At 44.7% G+C, this 27,536-nt stretch overlaps 1 protein-coding gene across 5 annotated transcripts in view; it reads right to left on the reverse strand.

Moving 5' to 3' along the window:
- The window catches only part of EGFLAM (EGF like, fibronectin type III and laminin G domains), a gene marked incomplete at its 5' end in the record, with an annotated part of 172,140 nt that overhangs the window by 18,394 nt on the left and 126,210 nt on the right, over nt 1-27,536 (reverse strand). For 4 of the 5 annotated variants that reach the window (XM_079703316.1, XM_079703314.1, XM_079703313.1 and 1 more), the window contains 6 exons: nt 2,936-3,116; nt 5,526-5,642; nt 10,438-10,549; nt 13,838-14,081; nt 15,186-15,311; nt 24,569-24,758. In XM_079703316.1, coding sequence (XP_079559442.1) covers nt 2,936-3,116; nt 5,526-5,642; nt 10,438-10,549; nt 13,838-14,081; nt 15,186-15,311; nt 24,569-24,758 — 970 coding nt within the window. The remainder of the gene's footprint in view (nt 1-2,935; nt 3,117-5,525; nt 5,643-10,437; nt 10,550-13,837; nt 14,082-15,185; nt 15,312-24,568; nt 24,759-27,536) is intronic. The other variant, XM_079703315.1, reaches the window with a different exon arrangement.

Genomic DNA, 27,536 nt, shown 5'->3' on the forward strand with positions numbered 1-27,536 from the left:
TCTGATGGTCTGGGAGCCTGGGCCGCTCCAGGATTTGTCTGAGTTTCTGGCCCCAGCCTGTCTGCACCACCAAGAGGTGAGAACAAGTTTCCAGTCTCCCGACTAGGGTCCCAGTGGAATTTGCCTCTGAGGAGGGTAGAAAGAACCAGACTCACTGAGGATCCAGAAGCTAATTTCCTGACGGAGAAGGTACGCCTTGGTATGGACTAAGCGAGGCCTGGCGCTGGGGATTTCTACAACGTGCTGCCTGCTGGAAAAGGACTGGTTTAACTTCTGTGGGGAGTGCTAGGAAAGGTTCGTGCTTTTTTTTTTTTTGTGGTACACAGGCCTCTCACTGTTGTGGCCTCTCCCGTTGCGGAGCACAGGCTCCGGACGCGCAGGCTCAGCAGCCATGGCTCACAGGCCCAGCCGCTCCGCGGCATGTGGGATCTTCCCGGACTGGGGCACGAACCCGTGTCCCCTGCATCAGCAGGCGGACTCTCAACCACTGCGCCACCAGGGAAGCCCCAAGGTTCGTGCTTTTGAAGCATGATCTGTTAATCAGGGACGGAAACAACCCTTAAATATACGAGGCTAAGAATCACCTTGCTGGATCAGACAGGATCCTCGTTGACAACCAAGGATGGCTTCTAACCATTCGTTGTCTTTCTCACGAAGAACATACCCCAGCTTTTAGACTGTTCTCCTGCATCTCTGTGGAACCAGCGCTCCTCCCTTTCTTTCCGATCCTTACGCAGGACTAGATGCTCACCTCAAAAGTCTGTTTGGTAACTGTGCTCCTCTGAGAGCCTGCTGGGGCCTGGAAAAATTGTCCTTAACAGTCCTAACCTGCACCCAGCGTCCCATTAATCCTCTCAAGCCATATAACAGGAGAAGAAGTTATGGGATACAGGCCATCCCTCCTATATATGAATCTTCTTAGGATTGGCCACAGCTGCCCTTTTGCCAGAAACACCATCTTTATTTCAAAGCACAAGGAAATACTGATATAACACAAGGACAGCTGATGTTCTGTCTGGGTTTCATTCTTGGCTCGAGCCTAGGATGTTGAAGAAAAAGAGCCCCAACCCCCCCCAGAGCCCCCCCTGCCACTGTCCATTCCCTTGGATCTTGCCAGGAGGCCCAGCCCCTCATCAGCGATCTGACTCTTCATTCTGGGGAGATTTATTTCTCATTGAACCCGATCCTATAGTTACAAAGCTGTACCCGTGAGCACTTTATATCTGTATGGCTAATGTTCTGTAACAGGAAAGCAGGGTTAACAAGATCACAAATTATCCTTTCCTTCCTCCTTTAATTCCCAAAGCTAAATGTTCACTTAAGCTTGGACTTTATATATTGGCCATTAGTGTTAGCATTTAAGGCAGGAGCAAGCTTGAATTTGCCTGCAGTAAAATTGAAGACCTAGGAGATTCAAATGCTGGAGTGTGAAATCCAGATCCAGTTTTCTGAATGAACGGGCCACTCGAGCTAAACCTCTTCAAGTACATGCTATTAGCTAAACAGTGATTTGCTTGTTAGAATTATAATCAGGCTCATTCACAAATGTTCTTCTTCTTTGGGGGTTCGTCACCAAGGTGAGCTATGTTAATGAATATATTTCATATGATTTGCCATGCAGGTTTCAAAATTCATTTCAGTATACTACTACTTAGTCTTCCAGCTGGAAAACTGGCACCTTTCCTATTTTCCAAGACTGCTGCAAAACAACCTCTCCTAGCACTCCATGTACCGAAATATCTACCTGTTTTCCTCTAAGCCCCACTTCTCATAAAAATCAGGAACCTGGAAACAAATAGAAAAGAGAAAGAGCACATTCCTTCACTTAGGATGGCTGCCTTCTGTCCTTCAGGCCTGTCTATCTTTTTAAATTAGTTCCCAGACAGGTGAAGTCACTTGGCATTCTAACAAGAAGGCCCGCGTGGCCCGACATGACACAGCTGCACAAGGCAGGCCTCCTCTGGACCCACCGTGGCCTCCGCCTCCTTGAGCTAGTGTGGAAAGCTCAGTCCAGCAGGGCCTGTGGTCTGGGACCTGCTCTGCTTTCACACAAGGGCAGGTTGAAAGCTGAGCAGCTCACAGCACTTGCTGGTGCATTTTATTTTTCTCACCAAGAATAATAATGTTTAATATTGGTTGAGTACTTACCAGGCATTCTTCTAAGGAATATGTGCTGCCTTATTTAATCTACGCTACAATTCTCTTGTGTTAGACAACATTGCTCTATTATTCCCATTCTACAAATGAGGAAACTGAGGTACAGAGGAAACATACACAGCATGGAAAATAGCAGTCTATAGAAGGTTATTCATATTTTTGTTTGGAGCAACTAATGTACAATTCATATTTTGCCATACTTGGCAAGATTTCTCAGATTTCTCTTTACTGCATTCACAGGTAGGAGTCAAAAATATTTAGTCAAGATATTTATCAGTCTATAAAGCCCAGGCATCCACCTGTCAGGATAGGCTCTGGGAGTGGCTCAGATGTAGGAGTCCTGGAAACCTCCCTTACCCATATTATGAGTTAAACTTTTTCTTTTTAATTTGGCTGCCCGACCAGGGATCGAACCCGGACCCTGGAAGTGACAGCGCCGAGTCCTAACCACTGGACCAACAGGGAATTCCCTATGAGTTAACCTTTTGATTGCTAGACCATGAGGGGATTCTCAGGAAAGGAGCCATGATAGGTTGGGGGAAGGGGGGAACTATTTACTTACTGTTTACAGAACTGTTTCAGCATTTTAATTCTTATTAAGTAATTATAGTAGTTTATATATAATTCATCATCTAATATGCTATTGACATCATTGATAAAAGTAATTGGTATGGCTGTCCCGGGGTTATCAACTGGTCCCCCAAATGGTCCGTCCATTCCCTCTGCTCCCAGAAGCAGCACCTGAGTCCTCTCTCCCCCTACCCTCCCTGTGGTGTACCTTTCTGGCAGTGCAGCCCCTCAAAGCCCAAGGGGCAGTCACACTCATAGCCCTCCTTCCTGGGTCGGCAGCTGCCCCCATGAGCGCAGGGGGCTCCCACGCAGGGGTGGGCTGCATTCTCCACGTTCACGCCCCACGTGAAGTCATGCTTCACGTGGATGGTCCGGTCATTCAGGATGATCTTAGGAAAGAAAATGTAAAGAAATTCAGGAATTCAGAAAACGTCTTTCGGTCTTCTACAGCTTTCCTCAGCTAATGTGAACTATGCCTAGTGAGGGAGCTTTAAACAAAAGAGAGAAAGTCCGGTTGCTGCTTTTATAGTCTTGTAAGTGACACAGGGACTGAAGTGATTACATCTGGTGTTTGGGACACTCTGCATCATTTATAAGACTATACACGCAGCTTCCTCTGTCTCTGGAAGACCTGGCTACTCAGTGAGGTTGTAAAGAAGTCCCAATAACCACAAAATTAGGGTTCTAATTCTGCATATGAGAATCACCCAAGGTGGAGGGGGGAAGGGCTAAGAAATATACTCATGCCCAAGCCCCACCCAGATCAAGTGAACTAGAATCTCTGCGGGTGAAATGGAGTCATCGGTAACTTCAAAAAGCTTCCCAGTGATTCTAAGGTGCAGCCAAGGTTGAGAGATGCTACTAGTAAAGCGAAGTAAGGAAGAATCCAACACAAAATGCTACACAGGCAGGAATCCAAGGGCGGGTGATTGCGCCTGGAGGTGGTGGAATTGTACTGCTGTGTCTCCCTGGCCAGAGTTCTCTGCAGCTTCTTCCAGCTCCACCATCTCGGCCTCCGCAATCGCCCCCCTCCCTCCTGCTTCCTGCCTCCCCTGACACTCTGGAATCCCCTTCCTCTCCACATCCTCTTCCCTGGAGTGAAACTCAGGTCACATTCTTAGCACTGCTGTGCATATTCACTGGACGAGAGAGATCTTTGCTGTCACCCTTTGTCCCTGCAATGGGGCTTTAGTGAAACTGATGAATTATAGGGTGAGGTTACTGGTCTCCCCGGCCACAAATAAACGGAGTGTGCATTGGCCCTGAGCTGTTGGTATTTCAAAGTCTCACAGGCTTGGCTGAACTCAGAGACAGAGAGAACACATCCCAGGGGAAGGTCCACCACGCAGGGAGACCTAAGAGATTAGCAATGGCACTTCCAGCCACTAACCCATGTTTCCACAGGTTTGTCTAGTTGTTAGACAGTGTCAGGAGAGCTGGGAGAAAACTTTCCCCTAGCCCTGAATCTCAGAAGCTGCCAGACAAGAGCCAGAATCCTTCCGCAGTCTCCTCCTTTTCTTGCTGAGAATGCAGGACTTGAACAAGCCAAGAATGGCGCGGCCCACTGCAGGGTAAGGCAGAGCCAGTGACTGGGTCACTGGGAGGGGAGGAGGGCCTTTCCAGGAAGTAAGGAGGAAAGGCTTGTGTGTGCTGTGTGAAGACGGGGCAAAACCTGACACAGTAGGAAGGAAGGTGAAGCCTCTTAGCAACTCAGCCCGCTTCCTCATTTCAAACCCGTGATTACACACATGGCCGATGGGGGCCATGTCCCCGCTCCATTCCTGGAGGGACAATGGTCCGAACTGAGGTGTCACTGATATCACAGTTTAGCAACAAAGGGAAGCACACCAGACAGAGGAAATATTGACTGGGCCCCTTTTCTGGGCCCTACACTGGGATACAGAGTACAGAGTCCCAGGAGCCCTTCCCAGAGTCCAGATGTGCAAATCGTGAGAGGACCCTCTCTCACTGTCCCTCCATCCTCTTAGCCTCTCCTTGCTTTGCTGCAGGTGTGAAAGGGATCAGTGGCCCCCATTCCTCCAGTGGTTGCTAAAGAAACAGGATATTGCTAACATCCAAGAACCGGCGGTGCTTTTCTTCAAATTCTTGTCCCCCAGTGTTTAGTGGTCCTGTACATCTGGGTTGGTGGGTCAACCTGCATATCTGTTGCAGACAGAACATGATCTCATGACTGGAGAGATCATGGGCAGCCCCAAGAGAAGGAATAAGAGACAGATATGAATGGGGTCAGCATCCTGTCTCTTTTACTAGCTGAGTGGATTTTTTTCCAGACCTTCTATAGAAGGACTCTAATCTGTGCTCAAGAATATGGTTACATGATTGACGAACAACTGTTAAATCATGGTGGTGGGGATAGGAGGGGAGGCGGTGAAAACAATTGGGTCTTGCCTTGAGCAAAAAGCAAAGTGACCCCAAAGAGAAGCAGGAGTCCCTATGAGACTCCATCCTCTTCCTTCCCTTTTGTAGAAGTGTCTATAGTGACCTGGTGCCAGGTGCCTCCCTCAACAATCCCAGGATATTTTAGTGGATGTGCTGTACAAAGTCATCTCCACTGAGTTGCATTCATGGGATGTCTGCTGGATATAGCTAGGAGCAGACATTATAAGAAAGTGGGGTTGGAAAGGTATGCTCTGAGCACTAAAAAATATAATTTAAAAAACGTTAAAAATTTCTCAAGCTTTCTTTCTTGGGTGCAGCAGGTTGCACTGATCACAGTTCTCAATTCCATTGTCTGCCGTCAAGGTCACACAATACACATGAGGAAGGGAAGTCTGTACCTTCTGGATGCTCCCACTGAATGGCTTGAGGATGCCTGAATTCTTCTTCACGTCATCATAATTGGGGACCCCACCAATGAAAATGTCTGAGTTGCACTTAATCTGGGTGAAGCCTCCCTGCCAACAGATGAAAAACAAAACACGGTGCAACTTCAGAAATAAATGGTTAAGATTACCAAAGGTACCTTTGGTTCCCTGTCAGGGAGCAAATGGCAGAGACTCAAGACTCATCATGACAATCTATCTACACATTGGCTTGACCTTTGCCTTGTTTTGCATTGCTACTTACCACCTGTCTAAATTTCTTGACATTTCTGAGACTCAGTTTCATCATCTATAAAATGCGAGCGAATATGGTAGACTGTTCCATCATCAATACCCCTCTCCCTGCAGGAAGATTACCTCCAACCTGTCAATCTCAAGTGGGGCTATGTAACTTGCTTTGGTCAATAAAGCATGAGTAGAAGAGAAGTTAATCACTTCTGGGCAGAGGCTTTCAGAGCCAGGAGTGGTTCACCGTGCCCTCTTCCCGCACACCCTGTTCCTTCAGCCTGGGTCTCAGATTAAAGCTGCAGCTGACCATTGACGGACATGTAGTATGAGTGAGAAGTAACTCCTTATTATAAGGTGCTGCTATTTTGGGCTTATGTGTGCTGACTGCAGTACAGTCTAGCCTGTCCTGGCGGCTGAGATTCCACTGATTTAGCACTTTGCCTAGAGTTGGATGCAGTATCTGCGTTCCAGTATGGCAGCTACTGTTATATTCACTAATGGTAAAGATAGAATCACTTTAGGCCAAGAGAAAGGGAAGGTATGGCAGGTGAGAGGCATTCCTTGTTATCAAATACAAGGGCAGAGAAATTCTTTTCCAGATTCTCAGAGAATACCCCATTGTCAATCCCCAAAGGCTTCCCCTGCTTCTGGTCATTTCAACAGCCTAAACCCAATGGCTGGGCTAGATAACAAGCAGTGTGTGAGATGTAATGTCTAAACTCCTTTAAACATGAGTCTTAATTAAGCAAAATGTTAAAATGTCCTAAGATAACATACACATTTGAGACCTCTGGGGGATGAACACACTTCGGGTAACATAAGTTATTGTTTCCTTTGATTTATGATCAAAAGAAATACAAACAGTAGCAGCATTTAATAATTTAACAAATATTATTGGGTACATACTATGTCCCAGGTACAAAGTGCTGCACAAACAGCAAATAAGAAAGCCCATTTAGGTCCTCTGCCCATTTTTGGATTGGGTTGTTTGTTTTTTTGATATTGAGCTACATGAGCTGCTTGTAAATTTTGGAAATTAATCCTTTGTCAGTTGCTTCATTTGCAAATATTTTCTCCCATTCTAAGGGTTGTCTTTTGGTCTTGTTTATGGTTTCCTTTGCTGTGCAAAAGCTTTGAAGTTTCATTAGGTGCCATTTGCTTATTCTTGTTTTTATTTCCATTTCCCTAGGAGGTGGGTCCAAAAGGATCTTGCTGTGATTTATGTCATAGAGTGTTCTGCCTATGTTTTCCTCTAAGAGTTTTATAGTGTCTGGCCTTACATTTAGGTCTTTAATCCATTTTGAGTTTATTTTTGTGTATGGTGTTAGGGAGTGATCTAATCTCATACTTTTACATGGAGCTGTCCAGTTTTCCCAGCACCACTTATTGAAGAGGCTGTCCTTTCTCCACTGTACATTCCTGCTTCCTTTATCAAAGATAAGGTGGCCATATGTGCGTGGGTTTAGGGAGGGTGGGAGGGAGGGAGATGCAAGAGGGAAGGGATATGGGAACACATGTATATGTATAACTGATTCACTTTGTTATAAAGCAGAAACTAGCACACCATTGTAAAGCAATTATACTCCAATAAAGATGTAAAAAAAAAAAAAAAGGAAAGCCCAGGTCCCTGCCCTCCAGAGGCTTACGCTGGGGTGAGCACAGACAAGTGACCGGGCAGGTAAGATTAACCCTGTGAGGACTGTCCAGGTGACTGTGGGTGCACCTGCTGGGGAGGGGGCATCGCATACTCTACCCCAGACATAGGGAGTGGGGAGGTGCACTAGGGAGAGTTAGAACTGAGAAAGACACTGGACAAAGTCCGGGCTTAGAGGCCATGTAGGTATAGGGCAGAGGCAAGGAGGGACCAGATCATGCATGGATAGAAATGTGCACTTCACCCCAAAAGCAATGAGTTTTCAGCAGGAGAGAGAACAGTCAAACTGTGTTTTAGGAATATAACTGGCCAGAGGGAGGAGAATGGATTTGGGGTCTGGTCTGGCTGCCATGGAGACAGAGAGGCGGGAGCTCCATCTAGGGGAGCGCTCACGGTGGTGGGGTCCAGCCAGGTAGAAGCAGAGAGGTCTTGGATTAGACAGATTGAACTGTCTTCCATCAATAACCTTCAGGCAGCTTCGAGGGTTCTTATTTAACTAGCGGGGAGGTGGAGCGGGGTGGTCATCAAAGAAGGGCTTTCGCGAATTCTTGTGGCCCCATGAAACAGAGAACCAGACAGGAGCTGTCAGCACACACCCCCATGAACCCATCTCCATCTTGTCTTTAAAATAAAGTACTAGGAGGAAAGCAGGAAGGCTGCAGGGTCAAAGGGATTTCAGAGAAGCAGGCTGTTTAGAAAACACTTGCAGTTTCTTGGTTGGGTCCAGAGAACGGGGCGGGGTCTCGTGGGGTGAGAGGCGTCCCTTTTGGCTGCCCATCAAAACTCTCCCCCACCACCGGCCGGTGGATAAGAGGCGGGGCTGCAGCGGCCACGCCCACGCAGGACCGCAGGAGATAAACAAACAGAGCTACCAAGGTGGGCCTGTTCTGCCCTGGGATGCTCTGGGCCTGGATCTCCCGCTTCCGTTCGGGCTGGGAGTGGTTGGAAAACCTGAGCAAACGCCCTGGTTGGGTTTTCCTGAAGCCCTGGGAAGCACTGCCTTTCCTCTGAGTCTGCATAGCTTGGCTCACCCTGCACTGTTGATGTTTCTCATTGCAGCCAGCAATCTGGCCTCGAGTGTAGCCTGGATACTTAGGGGCTGGGTTAGCCCCCAGCAGTATCCTCTAATCCCCGTCCCCACCCATCTCTAAGCTCCAAGACCTCTGCCCCTCTCAGCCACACCTTTGAACATGGTATGGACAGGACAGCTGCGGGGGCAGAGACCCCTGCGGGGTGGTCTGATTAAGGTTTAACTCCTGGAGATCAAGCACTGGGCCTTCCCACTCCTGTCTCAAGGCAGCCTCACAAGAACTACCCTCAAATGCACACAGAACAGCCACGCCTTCCCTCCCACATGTTTATACTGCTTTCCAGGTGGGCAGCCCTCCGGTCAGCTCCATCCGTTCAAATAGCCAATAGGGAGGACACTGGTTTTACCATATTGTCTAATTCTCATTCCCTGGCGTGGTAGTAACAGAACCCGAGGTGTGGTTTCTACCTTTGTGTTACCTCTTCACTGTAGGATCCCAATGGTAAATACTGCCTCCTGAAGAGTTCCTTATTTAGAATCAAAGGCCTTAAGCTCCCTATTTACAAACGGGCTCATCCTAAGTTTTTGTTACTGTTTTACAGATGTTGGTAACTAGAGCCTAAAGCGATACAATGCTTTTTTGAATTTATATTATTAAGTCAACACACAGTCAGATCTATGCCTGTGAGCTTCTAATCTTGTCTTGGACTAAAGTCAGCTGTTAGAGTTTTCTGGATTGTACAAGAAGTGACTCCCATTCTCCCTTTTAAAATCCATTTTCCTTTATTCATCTCCCTTCCTTCTTCCCTGCTTTCCTTTCTTCCTTCCACCTTTCCTCCCTCCCTTTCCCTCTCCCTTCCTTCCTTCCACAAATATATATGGGATATTTTCTAAGGTACTCGCCTCTTGAAGCAGAGCCCAGTCTCTGATTCTTCTAATTCCCAAGGAGGTCCTTGGTTCTGATAGGACCACCCACCATTGCTGTCCCCAAAGCTGCCTTCTTGACATGTGTGTCCTTCTTTCTTCTCTCCTCCTCAACCAAATACCTCCTACCACCAAGAGTCCCTTTTCCTTCCTTTTCTTTTTTCTATCAATTCATTTTCTTATCAGAACACCCACATTCATCAATGCCCCCCTTTAAATCTGTGATGCACAAAATGAAGACTGTTGTAATGAACATCCTGGCAAATCTAGTCCCCTCTGCTTTAGGGGTCTGTAAATTTCGTGTGTGTACAGAATTGCAGTAGGTTATAGTTTAAAGCAAATCTCTCTTATCGCTCCTTAAAAATGTCATTTTCCTTTGAACATGACCTTGGAAATAAAATCATGGATGAACGTTATAAACTTGAGTGGAAATTCTGAGCTCTTGAGGCTATTATGATAGCACACTATTAACAATAAGTAAAGCTACAAAGTGCTGATCATATGCCAGGTTCTGTGGTGTTCTATAAATACAGTTATTCTAATTCTCACAACTCTCTAAGACATCATTATTGTGTCACCATTACCCCATTTATTAGATGCAAAAACACCAACTTGGGAGATCGAGTGACTGGTCTGAGTTCACACTACTGGTGAGAAATAGAGCTAGATTTTGAGCCGCGACCACCCCATCTCTGGCCCTGACTTGGAGTTGTGTTCTGAACTTCCTTATACACGAACATGAACAAAGGCAGAGGTTGGGAGGCATGGAGGTAGGCAGGCAATTTTCTGAGCGCTACATTTGTATGAGCTCACTCCATCCTTCCAGCCACCCTATGAGGCCCCTCTTATCATCCCCATATTCACAGTTGAGGAATTGCAAAGTTAAGTAACTTGCCCAGTGGGAAGCTTGGTTGTTAGCCCAGGTAAACTGGCACTGTGTTTAATCATTATGCTGCCACTTTAACCTCCAAGACAGGAAGGAAATAGTGACCCCATTCACATAAGCCATCAGGAGGTGACATCCTTCTTACCTCCGCCATTCCCTCCACTACTTTCTGCTTATCCACTTGTAAGATACCATTCTTCGCTGTGCGAGACACGTGCAGCTCATGCCAGTGACCCAGGGTGAGGGGTTCTTCACTCCTGTTGAAGGAAGGAAACTGAGCATGGGTTAGCATCACTGGCATTAGAAATAATGTCCACCAATCTGGCTCACATGAAACGTGCCAACCTTAGGCACCTCACTCCCTTCAGCAAAAAGAAAAAGCTTCTTTCCTTCTGGGTAAACACAGCAGTGCTAGCTCCATTTATTGGACCCCTTCATGGGAGGAGTAAGTATCTCACTTATCATTTTACTTATTCCTTACAACAAGTCTGAAATGGGGGTAGGATTAGTCTGGTTTTCAAGATGAGGGGTGACATGAAGCTAAAGTGTGATCAGAGTTGCATACAAGCTTTGAAGAAGAGAAAATTATATAGGCTATGATGTAAAACAGATTCCTTGATGTACTGATATCTGTAGCATCCTCTGAAATGCATAAAAAATAAGATGGGTGGATGGATGGATGGATGGGTGGATGGATGGATGGGGACTATAAGGATAAATAGATACATGATAAAGCAAATACAGTAGAACATTAATTGTAGACTATAGGTGGTGGGTATAAGGATTTTACTGTACAATTCTTTCAACTTTTCTATATGTTTGAAATGTTTCATAATAAAATACTGGGGAGACAGTTTCCATGTTGTCTGATATTGTGAAAAGGATTAAAAGTACTTTAACGATTCAATTATTAATTCAAGATGGAAACACTTCAAGTTTAAATGATATTGATAAGAGTTTTACATGTTACACTTTACAGCAAGGTGTGTAAAAGGGTATAAGTATTGCATTTGTGTTTCTAAAGATGTCTATATAGTTCCTGGCCTTCACTGAACCTCCCAGTTATTTTTTGGTCCTGGATTCTCTTTAGAAACCCACCAGGAATACCAATGGGCACAATTATTGAAAGGTCTCCACCCCCTCACTTGATTTTTTGCTCTGACAAATGCTTTTGCCATTTGTCCTTAGCAATTAGAATTTAATCACCTTGGCTCAATCAATATGCAATAAAGATCTTGTTCCGCAGCCCATCTCCATAATAACTAACGGTGCCTGAGCCTGTTCTTGTTGTGTAGAGGTCACTCCCTGTCGACACGTGGCTTCCCTCAGCAGAGTGATACTGATTGTGGCCATTATGAGCTCACAGCAGTTGTCTCGATTTTTGAATCAAGTTCATCATAAATCAGACCACCTTATCCTTTTCCTAAAGTTAAAATGATCTGGCCAATTCCGCAGCTTCCTGTAGTTGAGTGTTTCACTGAATTGTCTTAATGAAGCAGGAAGTCTTGGAAGTGGTTTTCAGAATAAACATCTTCCAAAGCGCCGTCTGAAACACTAACGGTGATCGGTCAGTTACACTGGAGAGGGGATGGCCCAGGGGAGCAGACGGTGGTCTGTTCCTTGGAATCTCTGAGTTCTTGCCTCCTTTTCATCACACCTAATACTAAAGAATTCTTTTTCCAGGAGCATTTCCTGACAGGCAGGGAAGCAATAACTTATGTGAAAAAAAATGAAAAACACCTCTTGTCAAAAATAGAAACAGAATTATGAAAGAGGGAAATGCTGGACTTCTAAGGTTCCACTGTGACCCCATAGCTGGAGCTGCCACTGTCGAGGTGCAGGGGGCAGGGGGCAATCTGTGCAGGAGGAGGGCTGATGAGCCCCGACCCTCCCCAGCCCTTTCTGTTCATTCTTCATCCAGGAAGAGGCCATTTGAAAGTACAAGGTGATATTCAAGGTGTCTTCCTTTCTCAACCTGACAAATAGTTCTAAGTGAATTGCTTAGACTGTTTTGCATAATCATATGTAAATTGAATCAATTAAATACCCACCAAAGTTGTCTTGAGACACAGGGTGTTCTTGCATAACCAGAAGTACAAAAGTGTTTGTCCATTCCCCAAGGTGGGAGGGCTCACTGATGTGTAGGAATTCAGCCCTTAAGGACAAAAACGAACTATCCTTTTAAAGAATTGTTGAAACCTAATGCAGTAAGCACTTCCCATCAGCCATGAAGAATGATCAGCAATTAAGGGCAATGCATGGCTATAAGATCTCAGCGACAAACTCTTTCTAGAAATGACAGTCTAGCAATATGAATTGTGATTCAATACAGCCCAGGATTTCCTTTAAAACAACAACAAAGACTAACCGAGTTCCTGCTGCAGGGCACTGTTGAACAAAACACTGCAGTGTGTTTCAAAAGCGAAGAAATCGCCAAATGTAGGAACAAGAGGCATGCCTGCATTAGATTAGCAGGGCTCCCGCTTGAAGGTCAAAACTACCATGGGAGGAACACAGTGAGAAGAGGGAGACATAAACAAGTAAGAAAAATATCTGCACCTCCCAACTGAAGGCTCTGAGGGATTCACAAAGATGCTGCCACAATGAATAGTACAAACTAGATCACAGAAGGAAAGTTTTGATAACTCAGAACCCAACCTGCAGACACCAGCAAGCGCTTCAGAAGCACTTAGTTACTCCATGCTATTGAAACCAGTCATCACACAGCCTTCACGAGCACGTTGGTCTGGGAAGGGTCTTTGCAGTTGCTGGTGATTTGCTATCAGCTTCTCTATATGGAGAACAATAAGAGCCATGCCAGATAACTAGTTGCCACCAAAGAAATAAAGCAAGAGGAAAGTTAAAATTTAAAGTGAGGCCACCCCAATCTATTGATGCATAGCAGTGAATGATTACGTGACAATTCCGTATTTATTCACGTAGGAGCATGTGTAATGCAATGCCACAGTGTGTTCAGCCAGTGCTGGTGAGGAAGTCGGTGTCCTTTTGAAATCCTCCTAATCTAATGGAAACAACTTGTTAAGCTTCTATCAATAGGACGTTTGTGGGGAATAGGGCAGATGAATAATAATTTGATGTTTTTAAGTGATTGTGGCTCTGATACACACCTCTTCCAATGGACAAAGTAAATAAATAAATAAATAAATAAAGTGAGGTCACCAAGGACATTTCTGTTCATTACATTTCTATTGGTACTTTTTAAACTAGTTGTCATATATTTGCCCACTAAGTGATGCTCTGAGAAAGGTGCTGATTGACAATTTATCACATTTCTGCTGATTGCGTTGCATGATCTTGGGTGGAGAGGACTGGGTAGTCATTCAAGAAGAGGAAACCTTGCCAGCAGGAGAGCATGATCTCTGGGAAGCACGTCATCTGTATGAATCAGGACAGGTTTCAGAAAAGATAACTGTGTAGGGAAGACAGGAAGAGAGCAAGCTGGTAGATGACAAATATGTCTTTCTTCAAAGTGACTGTTGTCTGGCTTTTGAGGTGAGGGGGACCCTGACGGTCTCAGCCCTTACCTGAGAACACCAGTCCCAGAGCCGCAGTCAAAGCGGAACTCCACGTGGCCCCCTGCCATGTTGATAGACAGGAAGTCTTTGCTGCCCGTGTCATAGCTGTACAGGAGGACGCCGTCGTCTGAGTCAGGCCAAAACGTGATCTCAAACGCCATGAAGGAAAGGTAATGCCTGGGCTCCAGTGGCCAGGGTGTTGCAGCGTAGGACCTCAGAGACTCTCTGAACTGAGGAATGGTCAAGGTGAAAGCTGAAAGAACGAGCACGTGGTTAGAAATCCCTCCGTGCCAGAAGCAGCATCTTCTTTTCCTCCTGGGTACAGAACTCAACTCTCTTTCTCAGCTGCTCTGAAGATAGGTGTAGCTGAGTTCTGGCCACTGGAATGTGGGTGGGAGAGGTACACAGAATTCCAGGTCTGGCCCCTAAAGCTTCCCTCCATCCTCCACTTGCTCTTTCTTCTTCCTCTGCTGGCTGGATGCAGGAATCAGTGGAGGATTCTAAGGCCCCAGCAGAGCCACTAGAAGGCAGGCGTCTGCGTCCCCGAATGACTACATGGGGCAGAGTACACTCCTCCCACTGGCCTTCAGTGATGTGAGCAAAGATCAACCCTTAGTGTGTTAGGCTACAGAAATATGAAGATGGTGTGTAACAGCTTTGGCTTACTCTGACTCACAACACCCTCTTCTAGGTGACGAGAAATTTGAGATTAGACAGTGTTAAAAAAAACTTTTCCCCCGGATGGTGTCTTAGGGCCAAATCTGAATCACTGGCAGAAAAGTTAAAACATGTTCAACCCTGCTTGGTTTCTCCAAAATCTTTTAAATCTTTCAAAATTTCCATTATTTTATGTGTGTATTTGTGTGTGTGTGTTTATATGTATGTATACATATGTGTATATATATAAATATAATCAATATATACAGTATTAAGAGGTAGAATAATTCAGCAGAACAGGAAAAAGAAACATCACATTGTTAATGTTTCTGTGTGTACCTTCCCAACATTTTCTCTGAAACCATCAGATACTCTAAGGAGCCTGAGCTGTGAATGCTTCAAATTCTGACACAAACCACACAAATATAGGCTTTTCAAAGCTATTTGAGGGCCAAGATGAGCCCACCAAAGCCTGGCCCAGGAGCATCTTAAAGAGAACTTGTCTTTGGCTGGTTTGCCACTCTGTCACTTGAAGACACTCCAAGATGGTTAAAGAAAAGATTCTCCCATCCCTCCCAACAAAGCAACATTAATCCCATAAAAATATCTGGGACCTTGCTAAAAGTACATTGATGAAAAATTACATCAACATGAATTAACAATGCAGACAGAAATCGCCATCAGCTTGCTTCTTTCTCACCATCTTCACAGTGTCGACCTCTAAATCCCAGGGGACAGAGGCAAATGTAGGCGTCCGCTTTGCTTGCTGTGCAGGTGCCACCATTGATGCAGGAGGCTTCATCACAGATTCCACTGCTGCATTCCCCTAAATAAAGAACAGGAATGACAAAGCCAATTCATCACGTGAGCCAGTCCGAGACTGAGCACGCCGACAGCTCACGATTCTGAACAAATACAGTTCATGCCCCACTCCTGTTGATTGGCTCCTCTGCAGAACTGCAAACCAGCTTTCAGGATAAGTGGAACTTCCCTTCATTTTAATTTGATTTTGGTTTACTCTTTATGAAGAGCTTTAGAACAGGGATGCTTTCAAACATGGTGGACACAGGAAATCAAACAATAAATAACTGGGCAATTTTATGACCACTGACAGGGATGACAGAGTTGTTTCTGCCGGTAACTCATCTCGCTGTTGTTCTCGCAAGAGTGTGTTACCGTCCCTCCAATGTCACCAGAGTGTTTATGTTAAAAGCGTTCTCATTTGTTTGGCCCCAATTACCTTAAGTGCTGCCCGCCTTGTTGGTTGAACGTTGGGTCAAGCAAGATAAGCACAGAAGGAGGTAAGGAGCCTTGTCAGAAGCTTATTAACTGGCCTGGACTGTCAACTAGTTTGTCTGGAGCAGGGAGGGGAGGGGGTCTCCATAATACCTTAGCAGGGGGTTCCAGAATCTCTACTTCTAAACTCAAGGTTACAGTCTTATGAGGGACAGCAAGGTGACCGGAAGTAAAAAGTGCCGAAAGGTTCAACATCAGATGGGTTAGTTCTCTCTACCAAACACATATCGGAGAGACCCGTGAAAGGTACACTTGGTCATTTTCAAGTGTAGGTCACCAGATGAAGTGAAAACAAACTGACTTTTCCTGGGCTGCTTTTTTTTTTTTTTTTTTTTTTGCGGTACGCAGGCCTCTCACTGTTGTGGCCTCTCCCATTGGGGAGCACAGGCTCCGGACGCACAGACTCAGAGGCCATGGCTCACGGGCCCAGCCGCTCCGCGGCATGTGGGATGCTCCCGGACCGGGGCACGAACCCATGTCCCCTGCGTCAGCAGGCGGACTCTCAACCCCTGCGCCACCAGGGAAGCCCTCCTAGGCTGCTTTTCTTCTGCTCCTTTGCTCTTCCTTTTCTCCTTGTGTATAAGAAATAAATTAGGCAGATGGGCCACAACCTGGCCCAGAACTACAAAGGTGAGTCCAAAGCCCTTTTTCTTGGGATGGAGGCAAAGGGGGTGCATCTCTGGCTGAGCCGCGAGGGGTCCAGCTCTGCATCGCACAGTCTCCAATGTGACACCCGTGGGAGCTGGTAGCCGCCCCCCTACACCCCTCCCCCCCACCCCCCACCACCCCGTGAGATGAGGAACCCCCATGGCCTGATTGTGTCATCTCAACAGGTGACTCTCTCATCCTTTCATCATCAGTCATCTGTTTTTTTAAAATGCATCCAGTCTTTTCTTTTCCGAAAGCCTCCTCAGGAGGAGGGGGAAGGGCTTGGCATACTGTGTACCCAGAAGAGGAGACCCACTCCAGGAGCTGATAACAGATTTAGTTACAGCCCTTCCAGATGACTTGCCCCTCCAGCCAGGTGGGCTGGCCTCTATGAATTCCAGCTGGGGGCCACTGGAAGTTCAGGCAGAAGTGACAGTGGTCTCTTGTTTTTTTCAGCCACAGCCCTGAGAACATTTCCAGCAACCACAGCCTCCATAGAGAAGCCAACTTGAATTTGGAGAGCCAAACTCTCACAGGTCCCCATGCTCCACCGATTTCTGTGGGGTGGGAGGCTTTTTCAGAGAAGGTCTTGTCCCACAGGAGGAAGTGGAGTCCTTGGCTTATCTTAGATACACATGGGGAAAATTATTTTACAAATTTGCTTTGTAACTATTTTTTATAGGTGGGAGTTGACAGGGAGGGGGGTTGAAAGCCAGCCAGAGACGTTTACTTGATGAAAGCAGTGTTTCAGCAAGATTGTGCTGGCAATGGTATACAAGATAGATTGTGAGCCATGGGGGTGGGAAAGAGGAGAGAAATCCTACGGGGTGGTAAACTGCGGCTGGAGAGGGTGATCGCAGAGGAAATGGAGAGGAAGTGAGCAATCAAAGACGCACAGGGCAAGCAGGAGTAGCCAGTTCATTCTAGAAGTTGAAGGTGGAGGAAGACTCCAGCATAACCTTAAGGCTTCTAGCTTGGAAGACCGAAAGGAGAGTGGCAAGAGGAAGGAAATGAGGGAGGCTGGGAACAGGACCTGGCTTCCAATGAGCAGAGCAGCTGGCTTTCGTTCAACTTAAGCATAAGGTGATGGTGGAAATATCTGCTGCTGAGCCCTTCCTGCACACAGGTGAGGGCTGGAGGGGCTGCAGCAAGGTGGGGGCGACCCTGATACCAAGAACATATGAGCTCCTTGAGAGAGGACAGGATGGAAGGGCCCCTGGAAATCCCAGGGCACCAAAGGAGGGTGAGGAACTGGCAGAGAAGACAAAGGGGGAACAGATGAAGGACACAGAGGACCCAGACAAGGTGGGTTCCCAGAAGCTCAGGGGAAGCAAAAGCCAAGAGAGAAGTCAAGTGAATACCGCTGAGAGGTCCAGGAGGGGTTTGCAAAGAGAGAACCACTCACAGCTTCAGGGGAGCAGCTTTGCTTTGCAGTGGAAGGCAGAACCCCATCACAGGAAGTTCAGACAGGGGGCCTGGAAGGTTGCTGGACTCAGGTTTTGAAAGAGAGGAGAGAAGTCCACAGGGTTCCCGAATCAGAAGGGTCCAGGGTCACGCAAACATGGCACTGGTTGAAGCTGGAGAGGACCTGAGTGGGTGTGAATAAGCTAGAGCAAGGCGTCCATGAACTTTGATGGGGAAAAACTTTTATCTTTATTTTCCATGACCTCTAACTGGACTTGAGTATTTCCCTTACTTATTAATGGAGGTAATGAATCTCCAGTATTAGCAGTTCTTGTGAATTGTGCCCAATGGACCTGAGAACGGGGTGAATCACTTTCCATTTGCTGTGGGTATCTCAAAACATCATTTATTCTCAACACTCCTTTGACAGCATGGTCGTTATTGCACCCACCATTGACGAATCCTGTTCTTTAATGCTTTATAAAGAAGCACATACATTAATAACAGAACTTTATTATATAGCTTTATTTCAATATAATTTTTTCCTATCATGTATATGTATTATCTGCATTTGAAAACATCCTTCTGAGAAGAGGTCCATAGACTTCACCAGACTGCCAAAAGGGTCCATAGCATACGAAAGCTTATATGACCCAGCAATCCGACTACTGGGCATATACCCTGAGAAAACCATAATTCAAAAAGAGTCATGTATCAAAATGTTCATTGCAGCTCTATTTACAATAGCCAGGAAATGGAAACAACCTAAGTGTCCATCATCAGATGAATGGATAAAGAAGATGTGGCACATATATACAATGGAATATTACTCAGCCATAAAAAGAAACGAAATTGAGCTATTTGTAATGAGGTGGATGGACCTAGAGTCTGTCATACAGAGTGAAGTAAGTCAGAAAGAGAAAGACAAATACCGTATGCTAACACATATATATGGAATTTAAGAAAAAAAATGTCATGAAGAACCTAGGGGTAAGACAGGAATAAAGACACAGACCTACTAGAGAATGGACTTGAGGATATGGGGAGGGGGAAGGGTAAGCTGTGACAAAGTGAGAGAATGGCATGGACATATATACAGTATCAAACGTAAAATAGCTAGTGGGAAGGAGCCGCATAGCACAGGGAGATCAGCTCAGTGCTTTGTGACCTCCTGGAGGAGTGGGAGGGAGGGAGTCGCAAGAGGGAAGAGATATGGGGACATATGTATATGTAGAACTGATTCACTTTGTTATAAAGCAGAAACTAACACACCATTGTAAAGCAATTATACTCCAATAAAGATGTTAAAAAAAAAAAAAAAGAAGCCTTGGGTTATTGAGAAGCGACAACCTCGGCAGCAAGGTCCCAGGAACATAGGGAAGAATGGGTGCAGAGTGTAGATAAAAAGGTTAGTCTGAGAAAAGAGAACTCTCAACTCTGAGAGTAGGAGGAAGGAGGTGTCAGATCCTGTGTACAGGGAGCTGGCAGGACCGCGTCATCAATATATAAAATAACTTTTATTGACACTGATACTTCCTATACACTAGCTGTTATGTGAGTTTACGCAAGATAATGAAGTGAGGGGCAGGAGAGAGATCAGACTCCCAGGGAGGGAAGAGAAGGTGGAGTGGAATACACGAAGGAGACCATGGATGGCGAGCAGCCTCCCTGTGCCTCGTCCCGCAATCCAGCGCGACAATGAGGCTTGTCTATTTCCCCTCCTAAGGATCTGTCAAGTGTGTCACCACTACCACCCTGGATCAAATCACCATCATCTCTGATCTGAACTCCTGCACAGCCTCCCAGCTGGTCTACATGCCCCCCATGAAGACCCTTTCCAAAAAGCTGTCTATAGTCAGAGGGATCGTTGCAAAACACAAACAAGATCATGAGACCCACCTCCCCTCATACTGCCATGGGACAGGGCATTTCCTCTGCCTGGAGTGCACTTCCCTCTCATCTCTGCTTTTTAACTCCTACTCTTGCTTCAGATATCAACTTCACATTACAGCCTCAGAAATGCTTTTCCTGACCCCCAGCCCATAAATCTCCCTATTATACATTAGTATTGCACTTCCCCTTTGTAACACTCCAAATTGTAATTTTACATTTATTTCTGTGATGTTTATTTGATTAATTTGGTCTCTCCTAGGGAGAGCTATGACAGGAGGGATGAGCTGAGATCCTGTCTTGTTTATTGCTTTATCTTAAGCACCCAGTGCTGTGACCAGCACAGGAGCTTAAATAAGTATTTACCAAATGGAAGAAAGAGTAAGAGAGTGATAAGCCATAGTGAGACCCGTGGCCCCTGAAGACCTCATGAGTCTCGAATAACTTGGGAAGTTGGCTCTGTGACACTGCAGGGCGGGGATCCAAGAAGGGATTGGAAAAAATGAGTGGTGGTGGCTTAGGTTGGAGAATTTGGGTGGAAATAATAAAAGAAAAGTCTGGGCCAGAGGATACAAAATTTTGCTGAGATTGCTGACTATTCTAGAATGTGAGTTCACAGAGAATCCAATAGCTGGAAATAATTTAATGAAGGAGATGAGGTGGGAGGGGTCGAGTAATGAAAGGCCCCTTGGAAACAAGTTTCTTGGGTTTGGGGAGGTGGGACAGAGAAAAAACTGTGGTTGAAGCCGGCAAGGCCAAGTTAGAGATCAGAGGGAAGGAGCCATGACGTGCAACTGTCCTCACCCTCTTCTGGAAGCCTGCATCTCCATGGGAAATTCACCGCTGTTTCCAAGAGCCCAGTCTCCTCCATGGTGAGACTGCATTTAAGTTATAGGAACTTGAACTTCCAGAGGACTTATTCAAAGGAAAGCAAATATGGAGGTGAGGAAGGATAGCCAGCCCTGTTCTTGTACCCAGGGGGGAAAATGGGAAGAAATGGGAAAAAAAAGGCCATGTGACCAATGCCTGCCACTAAGGTTGACAGAGAGCCATGGAATAATCCAATAGCTGCCCCCAGGGATCCCAGAGCCAGCAAGGTGGGTCCTCCGGGTTCATCTGCTCAATGGAGAGGTTAGTATTGTACCGGGTGAGAATTTAAAACGCGGTCAGAAATTGGCCCTTACTCAATTTTGCAACTTCTTAACTACCTGTCAGAGATTACAAGACTGCCAGATCTGTCCTTCAGGGCTGTTTCCCTGTTAGTCCAATGAAGAGAGAAGAAACAGCTTATACCCTGTGGATTGGTAGAGTCAGAATATTAATAAGAATATCAACAACAGGAAACATTTACAACATATTTCCTATGTGCAAGGCTTTATTCTAAGTACTCTATATGCACCGTGACTCATCCAGACAAAATAAGTTACTATTTATAGATGGGGATATTGAGTCTCAAAGAGGTTAACTGACCTGCCAAATCCAGGCAATCTGCCTTCAGAGTCCAGACTTTTCAACACCACGGGAGACTTCTCGTGGGCCTGCTGGTTCTCACCTTACCACAGCGGGAGCCTTTGTAATAGCTTTAGTCACTACTGTTGATTGCTTGCTTTGACCAAGTGATCAAGTGAGGGAAAAAGTAACATAGGGAATAACAGGTGGAGAGTAACCTTTTCCTTTCAAGTAAACTCCATCTTTTGTAGTTTTAACAATGGTGTCACCTTTAGGAGTGAGAAAAGTAGAAGCAAGCAATTTGAAACCAATTTGGGAGCCTCTGATGTGGCAGATGTGGTTAAGAGGGCAGGCACTGGTGCCAGAATTGCTGAGGTCACCATTTACCAGCTTTACCACCTACTAGCTGTGTGACCTTAGGCAAGTTACTTAACTGTTCTGAACCACCAGCTCTCATCTGTAAACACTAAGACTAATCATAGCACCTACTTTGTAGGAATCTCGAGACGATTAAAGTAGTTCTGAATGGTGGCTACATGTAGTAGGTACTCAACTAATATTAGCTTCAAAACAAAGAAACAAAACAAACAAACTGTACTTGGAGTCATGAAGATCGAATCCTAGCTCTGACTCAGAAATGGAGAGAGGGAGGAATAGGATCATATGTGGTAGAGCAAATGCAGCCAAATGTGAATGGTAGAAGCAAGATCATGCGCACGTGGTATTCACCATGCATTCTTTCAAAATGACATCTTGAAGATGGAGAACAAAGAGACCCAAGAAAGGAGCTTGCCACTTCTTGCGATAACAATGTCATATGAGGATGTGATGCTCACAGTTGGGGCACCATCTTGGGATTATGAGTGAAAAACAAGAGAATCACTGAGATACCAACCCAGAGTTCTAACATCATTGAGTCACTGTTAGGGACTGGACTGTGTCCTCCCAAAATTCATAGGTTGAAGCCCTAACTCCCAATGTGACCGTATTTGGAGACAGGGCATTTAAAGAGGTAATGAAAGTTAAATAAGGTCATGTGAGTGGTCCTAATACAATCTGACTGGTGTCCTTATAAGAAAAGGGAGAGACACAGGATTCAAGCACAGACAAAAGGCCATGTGAGGGCACCGTGAGAAGGTGGCCATTTGCAAGCCAAGGAGAGAGGCTTCAGGAGAAACCAAACATAACAACACCTTAATCTTGGATTTCCAGCCTCCAGAACTGTGAGAAAATAAATATCTGTTGTTTAAACCACCCAGTCTGTGGTATTTTGTTATGGTGGCCCTAGCTGACTAAAACAGTCATTGAGTTAACCAACCTTAGAATTATCTATCTGCTGCCTTCAGTGATGGAATACATGTCCTTATTGCTTTAAAAACAATCCTAGTCTTTTCAACAAATGGTGCTGGAACAACTGGGCTTCCACATACAAAAAAAAAAAAAAAAAGAATCTAGACACAGACCTTACACCCTTCACAAAAATTAACTCAAAATGGATCACAGACCTAAATGTAAACATGAAACAATAAAACTCATAGAAAATAACAGGTGAAAACCTAGATGACCTTGGGTAAGGCAATGACTTTTTAGGTATAACACCAAAGACAGGATCCATGAAAAAAATAATTGATAAGCTGAACTTCATTAAAATTTAAAACTTCTGCTCTGTGAAACACAATGTTTAGAGGATGAGAAAACAAGCCACAGATAAGAAAACATTTTCAAAAGACACATCTGATAAAGGATTGTTATCCAAAATAAATAAAGAACTCTTAAAACTCAATAATAAGAAAACAAACAACTCAATTGAAAATGAGTCAAAGATTTTAACAGATATCTCACCAAAGAAGATATACAGATGGCAAATAAACATGTGAGAAGATGCTCCATATCATATGTCATCAGGGAAATGCAAATTACAACAAGATACCACTATGCACCTATCAGAATGGCCAAAATATGGAACACTGACACCATCAAATGCTAACAAGAATGTGGAGCAAAAGGAACTCTCATACATTCACGGTGGGAATGCAAAATGATACAGTCCACAGTTTGGTGGTTTCTTACAAAATTAAACATACTCTTACCACATGATCAAGCGATCACACTCTTGGGTGTTTACCCAGAAGGGCTGAAAACTTATGTCCACCCAAAAACCTGGATGTTTATAGCAGCTTTATTGATAATTACCAAAGCTTGGAAGCAGCCAAGATGTTCTTCAGTAGGTGAACAGATAAATTGTGGTCCATCCAGACAATGGAATATTATTCAGTGCTAAAAAGAAATGAGCTATCAAGCCGTGAAAAGACATGGAGGGAACTTAGATTCATATTACTAACTGAAAGAAGCCAATCTATTAAGGCTACATAACGTATGATTCCAACTATATGACATTCTGGAAAAGGCAAAACTATAAAGAATATAAAAAGATCAGTGGTTGCCAGGAGTTGGAGATGGGGGTAGGAGATGAACAGGCAGAGCACAGAGGAATTTTAAGGCAGTGAAAATACTCTGTATGATACCATAATGATGGACATATGTTAGTATACATTTGTCCAAACCCATAGAACATAAAACACTATAAGTGAACCATAATGTAAACTATGGATTTGGGGCAATTATGAAGTGTCAACAGGTTCATCAATTGTAACAAATATACCACTCTAATGGGGGATGTTGATAATTGGGGGGTGGGGGGCTACGTGTGTGTGGGACCAGAGGGCATATGGGAAATCTCTGTACCTTCCCCCCAATTTTGCTGTGAACCTTAAACTACTCAAAAAATAATCTTAATTTAAAAAAAGGAAAATAGAAAAAAAGAAAAAAACCACAATCCTAGATCTGCCCTATTTTAGATAAGCTCTTTAACTTTTACAAGTCCCAGTGTCTTCATGTGTAAAATAAGTATAATAATAATTTCTACCTCCTCGAGTCAGTATGAGGAATAAATGAGAGGGCGTCAAGAACGTGTTTGGCACGGTGGTCAAGAATTGGAATGTGGCCACTTCTTTTAGAAGCAAAGAGTATACAAAAGATCTTTCTACATTATTGTGTTGGTTCTTCCACTGGACTGGGTGAGGAAGGGTGAAAGGGCTGAATTGCTGTTGCCTTGTCAGATGAGACCAGGCTACATTTCATGAAGAGGGCCAAGATGGCAGCAGGACACAACCAAGGTTTTGGTCCACCCTTGGTCTTATGTACCACGTCTGAGTGTTCAGATTCAAGGTCATCATGTCTTCAGAGCACCAACGTCACCCTTCAGGCCCACCTCCCTCCTAAAGCTCTGCATTAACCATCTGCCTAGGGTTGTAGCCCATGAAGCTTCTCCCCACCCTGGCCCAAACCAGAAAGGCAGTCCCACGAGAGCATCCCACCCACTGGGCAACCACTTACCCACATCAGCCCCGCTAAGTGCCTTCCCCAGCGGCCAGGGCCTCAAGTCCATTCTCTTCCCATTAACAGTGAGTGACTGTACACAGCCTTGAAAGCCTCGGTTTGTCCCTGTTGCTCTCACCAACCAGTAAGCACGGGGAGCCCCACCAAGATAGAGAGGTGTCCGGAAGGTAATTTTATTGTACTGGCCCTTTAAGAAAGATGGAAACAGTAACTCACTACACAAAGTCAAAAGCTAAAACACAACAGATTTTCATGAGGGACATGGTTCAGATGCAATTTATAGCGCCAGTGTTTTCTTCCATCTGTATTTAAGTCACTGTCCTACTGGAAAATTAAACCCACGGTTACCATAGAAAACTCAAGAGAGCTTCTCAGAGGGCTGTCTTTCGAGAAGGGATGATTTTGGAACCTAGAAGGGAAGGGAAGGTGGGTTGGAGCCAAGAGCAACCCAACAGTCAGTGTACCATGATGGGCAACCAAAAAAAACTTTCTCTTTCCAGTCCTGACACCAATTTACTGTGTATCTTGGATGGGTCATAGGGCTATTGTGTCTCAAAAGGTGATAATACTAATTTTGTGTATACATGGGCTAACATTTACCATTTTACGGTCCTAGTCACCTTTATACTATATCCTGCAAGAGGCATTTGTCAGGGAGAGGGAAATTGCCAAGACTGAGTTGCAAAATATTTTGAAATTTGCTCATGGATACATTTTTTTTAAAGTGTTATTACAGCTAGGTAGGGACATTTCCAATCTTAGACTAAACCACAACCTGGATTGTAGACTTTGAGGTTACAAAATACAGAGCTGAACATTAGGTGGGTCAGAATGAAGGTGCTCTTGGTTATTTGTTATTTTTATGGCAGAAATATCTCATTTGCTTGGATTAAAGGGTATAGAAGGGGGTTGGGAAAAGGTATGCTAGAAGTTATAAAATGTCTAGAATGTAAGCCACTGAAATGTAACCTTTACCCTTTATCCTTTTGTTATCAATAAGTAAAACATCTAATCATTGCTTTATCTTTTCTAATGAATAGATGAGAATCATTTGTAAATAGTATATTAAATATGAGCTAGGCAGCTTTAAATTATTTACGGTGGATTTTAAGGATTAATTATTTGCCAGCCACTGGCATATAGCTTTCGTTAGATGAATTGAGTGCCCTGTTGGCTTATTTCACCAAGATCCTCAGGATTTACTTCTTCTGGATCCCTTCCTCACCCTTCTGGCCCTATTCCCTGATCCAGGACCACAGCAGGAGCCTGACAGCTAAATCCTTTTCTCTTTTTTTGGAACATTAAGTGCATCAGAGGGGTGGATAGCTCCTCTGAAGCTCCCTTCACAACATCCCAGGCAATAGTCTTTGAGCCTAGCCTTTACCTTCCTCTAATGAGGGTTGTCTTTGGGCCTCTGGAGGCTGCTTTGCCTGCCTGTGCAGAGAACTGGTGGTATCCTGGAGTTTGCAGTCTCCTGGCACAGCCCTTAACAAGTTTTAACGGGTGCTTAAGTGTGAAAGTCCAATTCCCTTGCTTTGGGTTGGCATCACTCCGTGGTACTACTTACACTCCAGAGCTCCCCTGTGGGATCAGGCTAAAGCCAGACCCTGAGGAACTTTGCCTGAGATCTCGCTCTTACTGACTTCTGCCCCTCCCCCATTCATCTTAATCCCCTCTCTTACAGGTTTCCTATGGGATCCCTTTCTTAGTGCATTATTTGCATAAGACTCCTCATCTCAGGTCTGTTTTGGGGGAACCCTGACTTAAGACAGAGTCACTATCTCTTGAGACAGTTTTCTCAAACATTCCACATCTGCGGTCCTGCTTATACAACTTGCTTAGCAAGTCTTGGTAGTGGAGAGGCAGATGTTGCCTTGAGTATCCACAAAATTATATGCTTTTTGTAATTAATGCTTACATGCATTAAAATCATATACTCTGAAGGCAATCCTCTTCGAGGATTAGAGTCCCTGTTAGAGTATGGCAAACTACACACATAGGCACCAGAATAGAATAGGATTATCACCTCCATTTTCCTAGATGCTATGTCTCTATTAATGCAGCCTATAATTTCTTTAGCTTGTTGTTATCACATGGCCCTATTTATTAACCTTTATTGAATTTCCTTGTTTTAAACCATAGACATTTACACATGTGTTACTTCTGTTACAGCTTCTCCACTTGTATTCATGTTAGTATTTTGGACCCAAGTTCAAAGTTTCTTTATTCCTGTCAAATTTAATTTTAACCATAGTAGGCCTATTGTTCTGGCATTTATGTGATTCTGCAGTGCATTTATCCCATCTTTCCCTTCCTTAGAAATATATGCATATCTGCATAAATGATCTTCCTGGATTCACATTCACTATATTTGGATTCTTGTTCTTTTGGAACCACTGGGATTCAAATGAGTGAGATTTATTTTTTCTATTCTTTTATTTTTAATCAGCAAGTCATGACCCTTAATATAACATGTCTTGTCAGCAAAGAATAGTGAAGAGCCTGGGCAAGGAGAAAGCTATACACATATACACAAAGGCTTTCTTGCTACTTTTTTCCTCAGAGAATACAGATACCTGCCTGATTAGAATTACAGGCTCGGTTCCTTGGCAGGTTGCTAATCCCAACTGTTTATTCTAAACACAGTCCTAAAATTGCTCAGAGCATGACAAATATGTGAATACCTAGGTGATTTGCTGAGTAGCCCAACAGTTATGCTGCTTTACCACTTCCTATAATCATGGCCCCAAAAAGGTGGATGAATGGATTACTCCTGAATATTGAACCAACTGAACCTTTCGGGACGATTTTCTTTTTTTTTCCTTTCTTTTTTCTTTTTTGCGGTACACGGGCCTCTCACTGTTGTGGCCTCTCCCGTTGCGGAGCACAGGCTCTGGACGCACAGGCTCAGTGGCCATGGCTCACGGGCCCAGCTGTTCTACGGCATGTGGGATCTTCCCGGACC

Source organism: Hyperoodon ampullatus (genome assembly GCF_949752795.1).
Source record: "Hyperoodon ampullatus genome assembly, chromosome: 4".
In the NCBI taxonomy this organism is placed as follows: Eukaryota; Metazoa; Chordata; class Mammalia; order Artiodactyla; family Ziphiidae; genus Hyperoodon; species Hyperoodon ampullatus.